Consider the following 8,582-nt stretch of genomic DNA (forward strand, 5'->3'; position numbering starts at 1 on the left):
TCTACTCAATTATGGAATCAGGCTGTAAAAATTAAATGTGGTAAAAGTGAACAGCTGTGAATATTTTACGGATGCACTGGAAAGTCTACATTCAAGCGACCTTTCAGGATTGTTCTCCAAAACATACAACCGCCACCCAGGAGTGCCTGAGATGAGATTCAAACCCAGCACCGCTGGACTGTGAGGTCAACGTGGTAACCACTACTCCGCCGTGCTGCTCCTTTCAATCACATTTCCACTTAAATTTTTTGCAAAACGTTATACCTGAGCTGCGTTCCACAGCTTGTCATGCGTCTTGGCTTTCTCCAGTTGCTCTCGGGTGTACAAATATGGCCTTTTGTCCTTGGCGTGATCTCGCAAGCTCTTTTGAGCCCATTCGTTAGCGCCTGGAAACATACGGCATCACACAAAAAATGAAAAAGATGAGTCATTTCAGAAGTACTCAAAGGACCTAGCCAGTGGACTAATGATGATGACTCAATGGAATGACTGGAGGAAATCATCTATTTTATGCGTCACCAAACGAAGACAAGTTGGACGCTTAAAAAGAGGCTAATAGAACAGATGCATAAATTCTGAATAATAAAGAACTTACTAAATCCTAAAATTAAGTCAATTACATTACAATCAATGGATTTTATTGCAACCAAACCAAATTGTCACAAGACATATTGGTCAAGTCCTTACTTAATGAGCTGAACATTGTATGATTTGCTTTATTTACAGGAACAAACTAATCTAAGGTAACTAAAGAGGAAGAAAATTTACAACAGAAGTCAAACAAATCTGCCGCGGGTTGACTTTCAAGTCATTCTAATATGCATAATTAGTCACGCTAAATCAGGGGTGCTCAAGTTTGGTCCTCGAGAGCCCCTATCCAGCCTGTTTTCCATGTTTCCCTCCTTGCAGCACAGCTGAATTTAATGATCAGCTAATCAGCAAGCTTTGCAGAAGCCTGATAACGATCCTGATCGTGAGTCAGGTGAGAGAAACATGGAAAACAGGCTGGATAGGGGCTCTCGAGGACCGAACTTGAGCACCCCTTCTCTGATTCATACAACATAATCAAGTCAAACACCCTATAATAAAACAAAAACTGTGTACTGCTTATCCCAAGGCAACATTGTCACCGAGATGGTGCTGTGGCAAAAATGTAAAAAATAAAAACAAAACCGTTCAAAATTCATCTTTTAGGCCGTAAAAAACTTGAAAGATCTCAACTGACCCTCCACGCTATCGTATTTCTCGTTGTAAAAGCAGAAGTTGTCCGTCAGCTCCCGGCGCACCACCAGCTCTTCGATGAAGGGCGCTACCGATTGGCTGGCGTTCTTCCCGCCGCGCTGGACTTGCTGCGCTATACGCTGGGCAGACAGGTGTCCTGGCGGCATCAGTGACAAAAAAAAAAAAAAAATCACATTATCAGAAAGCATTAAAGAGCAAAATACAGTGCAGCCCCTACTAGACTGCGGACTATTAAGCGACCGTTTTTTGTTTAGGAATATTTACAGCATTTACGAGCAATGAACTCTTATTGTTTGCTCAAAATGAAGTTGTGCTACAGTCTATTTTTTTGACGAGAGAATGACAGGCACCAAGAAATGAATACTTTCAGAAAAAAAAACGTTTTTTTAACAGCGTGTGGGAGGGGTCAAACTATAACAAACAAAAAATACTTTTCTATGGTCGCTATATGATGGAAAATGTATACAGGTAGGGCTGCTTGATTATGTAAAATTTAAATCACGATTATTCAAAACGATTATTTATTTTTGTTCAAAACAAGAAAATGTTTAAACATTTGAAAATATGAAGACAAGTAAAATTATTTGAAACACTACAATTACGTAAGTTCCTTTTGGACCAAACAGAATTTATAATAATATATATTATTTATGCTAGCAAAAATTTGAAGTTGGGGTGCAGCGTGTGCAGGATGGCATTTATTTGAACAAATCAAAGAAATGACCCTCTCCTTTTGCAAAAGTTTGGACTCGATCTGTGTTTTTAATCTTGTATCCAAGCGGATTTTCTGCTTTAACCTTTACACTATAGCACACATTTTTAGCGTCTGGAACATAAATAGGGGTTCAACTGTAGAACTGAAAAGTGGGCCGCGCTTACGGCACGTGGATGCAAACGGCAAGCACTTCATGATACACTGCTGAGATCAATGGCTCTCTGGAGAAATCAATCGAAGAGCACTGTGACAAAAGCAATCCAGCGGCTGAAGGGTAAGAGGCAGCAGCATGATCGCATGTGAAATTGCCACACCGCCGCATTATGGATGGAAGCGGCATGCCGAGCTAGAGATCCATTTACGCAGAATGTGCTTTTATTGAGTGAGCCCCTTTTGGAAGCACTTCAAGCGCCATGTGCAGCTGTTTCAAATTATTTGTATTTATTTTTTTGCGAGGGATGCACGATAATGCAATTTTCAACCGATCCCGATAAACCAATTATTTAGAAAGTACCGATGTCAATAACCGATAAATATGCCGATAATTGTTTGCAAAATTAACTTGAATACAAATATACTTTCAAGTCTAACATGTACAAATACATTGAAACATTGTGTAAAGCACCACGAAGCTGAATTGTATTGATATTTCTGCTTCAAAGACAACCGGTAACTCATTTTGAGTTTGCCAAAACTCATGTTTTAAAAATGCAATCAAAAACTGTGAGGGTAACATTTTGGGGAAACACAGTAAAGAAAGCCCACACTGGCTTCTGCCATGCTGCCATGAGGCATCTTCTGTGAACACGAGATCACGCACATTATGAAGTCACAAATATGCGACACAACCATAGGAGAGGGGAGGGGTTGAGGAGTTGGGCACAACTTGAGGCACAACCACAACAGGTGGACCAACGTGGCATCTCTATTATTTTCGGTTGGTTTCTTTATTATCTGGTTTGACGTCAAATTGGTCGATAATTGCCGATGATTATCGGCCACCGATATTTTCGTGCATCCCTATTTTTTGCGCTTAGATTGGTCGAAAACAGACAGAACTGGAAAAGTTAACGCTCAGTTCCGTTTTTTACATATTCGCTTATTATGAATTTTCTTATGAGCACATTTTTTTTGTAACTTAAATGCCATACCGGCTGAAAAACTCTACTGCAGTTTGTCCTCAGCCCAAGTGCTTTTCAAAAATAAAAGCATAACTTTTTGCCATAATGTGAAGGGAGGAACTATATTTATTTAAAAAAAAATGCTTTGACTTCACCTTAGGGGATCAACAATCCATTAATACTAAGACATAATTAAAAATGCCATACGGTAGTTATAAGTCTTTAAGCAATGGCTATTTGACAACAAACAAAGCAGCAACACAGATGATATAACAATACACCAATATTTTCAGAAGAGCATATGCTCGCTGAAAAAAAAGACTGAAGCTTACTGAGTCAGTTGTGATCGTCCTCTTTGTGTATTTCTTATGTTTGTCTTCCCCTGCCCCCTGGTGGCCAAAGCGGACACACCAGAAGGAGTGCTACAATGCCCAATGAGTTATCATGATCAACTGTTGCTATTACTGTATATTAGAATCAAGAATCTTTATTGTCATTATGCAAGCAAAACGAAATTTTGTTTCAGCAGCTTTCGGCACAATTTAAAAAGGCACATATAAAAACACCAAACTAGACTGATTCAATGTATATTTTTGCCATTTTCGGTGGCTGAATATTCGGTGCATCGCTAAAACAAATATTAAATTTAAATATAAAATGCGTGTAATTCTTCATGTTGTGTTTTTAGTTTTACAGTAAACTCCAATTGGGGTTTCATTAAACAGCTTAAAAGACGCTTAGAGACAGCAGAATTACATATTGCAAGGCAAGCACGCGTCACATTTTGATGATGCAATCGCCTTGGACTATTGGTGGCAGCCAGGTTGCAAGATGATAGCTTTTCCTTCTTATTAAGGCTAGTTTGTGGTGTATTTAACCCGGGGTTTCTCCTTGTAGCCTAACAAGAGAAAACCCGGCACCCTTGAACAAAAAATAATTTCGCTCAAAATGGTTCACTGGCCCCAGAATGAGTTCATTACACAACCCCCCCGAAATATTTTCTCATCAGATCTGCACGATTCACATAGGTGACCTATTTGAGTTTCAAAACGGCGAATTTCGCCAAAAAGTCAGCTATTTTTGTTTCATGCCTGCAAGTACGATTAGGATTCGAACCACAGAGAAGCATGTGTGCAAGCTTGTGGAGGCAAGTGTTCAAATCATCTTCAGGGGTTCTACTAACCAAAGCGGATCCAAGGGGAGAGTTGGCTGAGCGCGGCAACATTGGGATCATTACGTTGAGTGCCAAACAGTTTGAGGCGAGCGTCGATAAAGGATTCCAACATGGCCATTCCCGACATGGTGCCTGGCTGGGCCCACGCCGGCTCATCCACGGTTCTGTCCACCTGCAGGGAGGCCAGGGTTTTGGACCAATCTACTGGCTGGGGAGGGGGGGGTAATGTTACAGTCGTTTAGTGGTCAATTAAAATCCTCCTTTTTTTGCAAAAACAACAACCTGTTTTCTCCTGGTAAAAAGGTGTCATCTTACAAAGATAAACTTCTGTTTTTCCATGATGCATTCATCATATTATGATATCAAAGTTACATTTTACCAAAGGAAGAAAGCCATGATGTTCCAATAAATTAATATTGTTTTGAGAATAACAATGTACTGTAATCTTATATGAGAATAAAGTCGTGTTTATTCAAAAAAGGGCCGTAATGTTGTTTACAATACGTTGTGCCCCCGACTAGTCTAAAGACAGCATTCTCATGAATATCGTGTGTGTGGAATATATATATTTTTTATCAATATCAGAAGGCAGCCATTTTGTCGCTTGCTGTCAACTGAAAATGACATCACAGTTGCTCAGGGCTCAGGTAACAACCAATCATGGCTCAGCTTCAGAAAACAGGTGGCTGGTCATTCCCTGAGCAACTGTGATGTCATTTTTAGTTGACAGCAAGTGACAAAATGGCCGCCCCCTGAGATGGATAAGAACAGGTGGATTTTGCTTCATAACTCAGTATTCCACAAAGACAATATTAATCAGACTATCGTGTTTAGACTAGTGGGGCGCATATAAAATATTGTAAAGAAAATTTGGGGGTTGACTTCTCCTTTACTGGCAAAGTTTAACAAGGGAAGAAAGTCAGTGATACGATAACAAATTCAGGTTTTTTACAGCACGGAAGTTGTAATGTTATAACAACAAATTCATGCTTTTTTAAGAGGGAAAAAGTCATAGCCTTTATAAGAACAGAAACAGATTCTGTTGAGATACAAAATTGAAATCTTACAAGAATAAACCCACATTTTTCCAAGATAGTCATTGCATTATGATATTAAAGTTTAACAAGGGAAGAATATGATAATGTCAGAATAAATTAGTTTATGTTTTTTAAATGAGAAACAAACTCGTTGTCTTTTGAAAATAAAGTCATGTTTTCCAAGATGAAGTCTGTATTCTAACATTACCACATAAAGCCAAATGTTATAATGTTATGATCAATTATTTATTTATTTATTTATTTTTGGGGGGGGGGGGGTAGTCAATTATATAGAACAATGTAGTTAAGAAGAAGAAATGATGAAATTATTGTTGTCTTAACATTTTGCACAGAATTTATTTTTGAATGAAACTTTTAAATAAATGTTTGTTTGGTTTATTCTTTTGATTAAAATCAATTAAAATAATAGTCATTCAGAGTGAATGAGGGGAAAATATATCGATTTTGTTTTTTGGCCATGTGGCCCAGCCCTACAATGAAGTCATAAATAATAATAAATACCAAAAATAGTAGCTATTGAAGTCAAAGTTTAACAAGGGAAGAAAGTCATTGTGTTATGATAAATTCTTCTTTTTTTTTTTTTAGAATATATTTGTGTTTTTCTAATTGTGTTAATGTTAATGATGGGAAAGGGTTGTATTTTAACAGGAGAATTTCAAAAATGCAACTTAACTCTCGACATTGTGCATTTTATTATGGGAAAGACTATTCTGTACAAAACAGTAGAGAACAGAGATTTAACTTACTTTGCCGTTTTTTGTTGTCGTGTAGGGGTGCTTCTCAACCACGGGAAAATCAGTGAGGAACTCTGGTAAAAGTTTAGTAATTTTCCCCCGGATTGTCCTGGCAGCATATTCAAGTTTAGGAGATGCTACCCAGCATGGAACAATATTGTGGGCATCAACCTATAAAAAAAAAATTAATGTGCTCAATTAAAATAAATTGTTCAACTGGGTTGAGAAAATATTCAGGGCATTCCAGATGATCCTAATCTATTCATCTCCATGCTTTTCAATTTACCTGAATGAGTGGAACATCATCTGGAAGACTTTTTTTCACATCATCCAACCACTTCAGAGGCTCCCTCAGGGGTGAGAAGTCCGTCACAATTGCCCCAAAGCCGCCATTGGACACAAAGCCAGGCAGCACTTTGCTTGCAGAGCCGTGCAGCAGATGGAACTGGATGTCTAAAGATTTGCATTCCTGTTTGATGACAAGAAAGGACTGTTGACTGCGGATTTACCAGATTATGATAGAAAGCAAAAATACTCAACAAAAACAGGATTGGCTGAATTTGCAATATACTAAATGATCCAGTCCTAAATAAAACAATTTTTTTTGAATTTTTGTACCTTTTCAACTTCTTCCAGACCTCTCAGCATGAAGCTGTAATGTCTCAGAGTGGACAAATCAGATTTGGGGACAAACAAGCAGACACAGACATGCAGAGGCAGGTTTTTCTTCGTGGCCAGGCGTTGGGCGTGGATCAATGCCCAGTTATCTGAAGACAAAGAGATGTAAATCAATGTATTATTAAATTGACCATGAGGAAAAGCTGGCTGTTCTTTGTTTCATCAATGCATAAAATCATGTGTTAACCTTGTATTCTCTGGTCCCTCTGCATCCAATAAAGAACTCCTTCTGAGTCCTGCTTTGCTTCTTGCGTTTCTGATATAAATCGAACACGTTTCTGGTTGACTTCCATGTCCTCATTGTTGGACCTGTGTTGTTTGACAAGATCTTGCAGCCAGCCTGCTGCTTTCTCCTTCTTGCCTTCCGTGGCAGAAGCCAACTTCTGCTGCTTGGCGCTGGCCTTAGCAGCTGCAGCAGCAATGGTGGTGGCTTTGCGCTTTTTGTCTGACATGGTGATAGCGAATGACTTCGTCAGGTAGGAGAAAAACGAGCTGTGACATAAGAGGATAAATGAGAAAAGGGAATACGGTACATTACAAAACACTAACGCAAGACAATGCCAATAACTTAACCGGCGAGCGTTCACTCGTGTACCAACTTACGTCCTCGTAACACAATGCTTCATACACGGTGAAAAGAAGGTAAAAAGAAACCAGCCCTCCAAATCGTGACGAAATTAGAATTTCATGAAATGCTCACTGTAATTTTAACCGTAGGATGAAGCCGCGTGAGTGGTTTACGTTTACACAAGCGCTTACGAGAGAGTGATGACGTCACTATTTTGTAACACCGTGGGACGTGTTCCATTTCGCTGTATTCGACTCATCGCTTTCAGCCACTTGACGAACCAAAGTGCCTCAAACTACCAAAGACAAATTCCTTGTGTGTTTTTACACATTAATTGGTCACTAAAGATTATTCAGATTAATAGCTGTACCTATACATCTTTTTCAGGTATCTGTAATTTACTTGCATATTTAGCCTATTATATATTTACACATTTCTGACAACATTTTACTTTTGCTACTTTCTAGTATACTTTGTCAAAAACACTGTTGAACGTCCGCGAGTGATGGACAGAACATAGAGAGCGGTGAACCGTGGAGTCAACATAGGTGAGATTGCTTTCATTAAGATATAGGGCTTTAATGCAGGAAAAAAAAACTACAGCGGTACATAAGGAAATGAACACATTAACAACAATGCAGCAAATTTGGTGAAGCAAGACATTCCTCGTCCACGGGTTTGTACAAGAGATTTTCTTTTTGTTTTGTTTTGTTGTAAATGGTCTGCTTCATGAATGATTTGCAGTGAAAGCAGCTGTCAGCCTTCAATCACATTAGGTTAATAATAGAGGGAAACTATTTCATGTACGTATTTATTTATTTATTTATTTATTGGTGCTTTCAAAATGGGTCTTGAATATGATTGATGGTATAGAGCTGGGCAATTTGGCAAATAAATAAATAAAAATAATCTCAATTTTTTTTTCAGTTGTGGACATTAACATTTTTAATTTATTTTAATTTAATTGTATCTATCTATCTATCTATCTATCTATCTATCCATCCATCCAGCCATCCATCCAGCCAGCCATCCAGCCAGCCATCCATCCATCCATCTATCTATCTGATAGCAACGATGAGCTGAATGGGATGCGGCCAACCACACGCCCTCATCCAAGTCCGGGTTGCCACGTGAACTACATCGCCCACAATGCAACAATTACAGTCGCGCATGCTCAGTACATTTTACGTTCGAGGGGGTGGTGAGGGTCCAGGACAACAATTTAGCATGAAAGGGTTAGCAGATTCAAACGCCACGCGATTTTAATTAATTTATTTTATTTATTTTGTGCG

At 38.7% G+C, this 8,582-nt stretch overlaps 1 protein-coding gene across 1 annotated transcript in view; it reads right to left on the bottom strand.

The window, feature by feature from the left end:
* Nucleotides 1–7,487, bottom strand: part of cpdp (CPD photolyase) — a 14,448-nt gene extending 6,961 nt beyond the window's left edge. The window contains exons 1-8 of the mRNA XM_086097735.1: nt 7,326–7,487; nt 6,910–7,214; nt 6,663–6,811; nt 6,331–6,513; nt 6,057–6,215; nt 4,262–4,460; nt 1,226–1,378; nt 265–386 (exon numbers count right to left, since the gene is read on the bottom strand). Coding sequence (XP_085953861.1) covers nt 265–386; nt 1,226–1,378; nt 4,262–4,460; nt 6,057–6,215; nt 6,331–6,513; nt 6,663–6,811; nt 6,910–7,214; nt 7,326–7,348 — 1,293 coding nt within the window. The 5' untranslated portion in view covers nt 7,349–7,487. The remainder of the gene's footprint in view (nt 1–264; nt 387–1,225; nt 1,379–4,261; nt 4,461–6,056; nt 6,216–6,330; nt 6,514–6,662; nt 6,812–6,909; nt 7,215–7,325) is intronic.
* Between the last annotated feature and the right edge of the window lie 1,095 nt (nt 7,488–8,582).

Source organism: Leptonotus elevatus, chromosome 1 (genome assembly GCF_054856555.1).
Source record: "Leptonotus elevatus isolate MCC_2025b chromosome 1, RoL_Lele_1.0, whole genome shotgun sequence".
Classification (NCBI taxonomy): domain Eukaryota; kingdom Metazoa; phylum Chordata; class Actinopteri; order Syngnathiformes; family Syngnathidae; genus Leptonotus; species Leptonotus elevatus.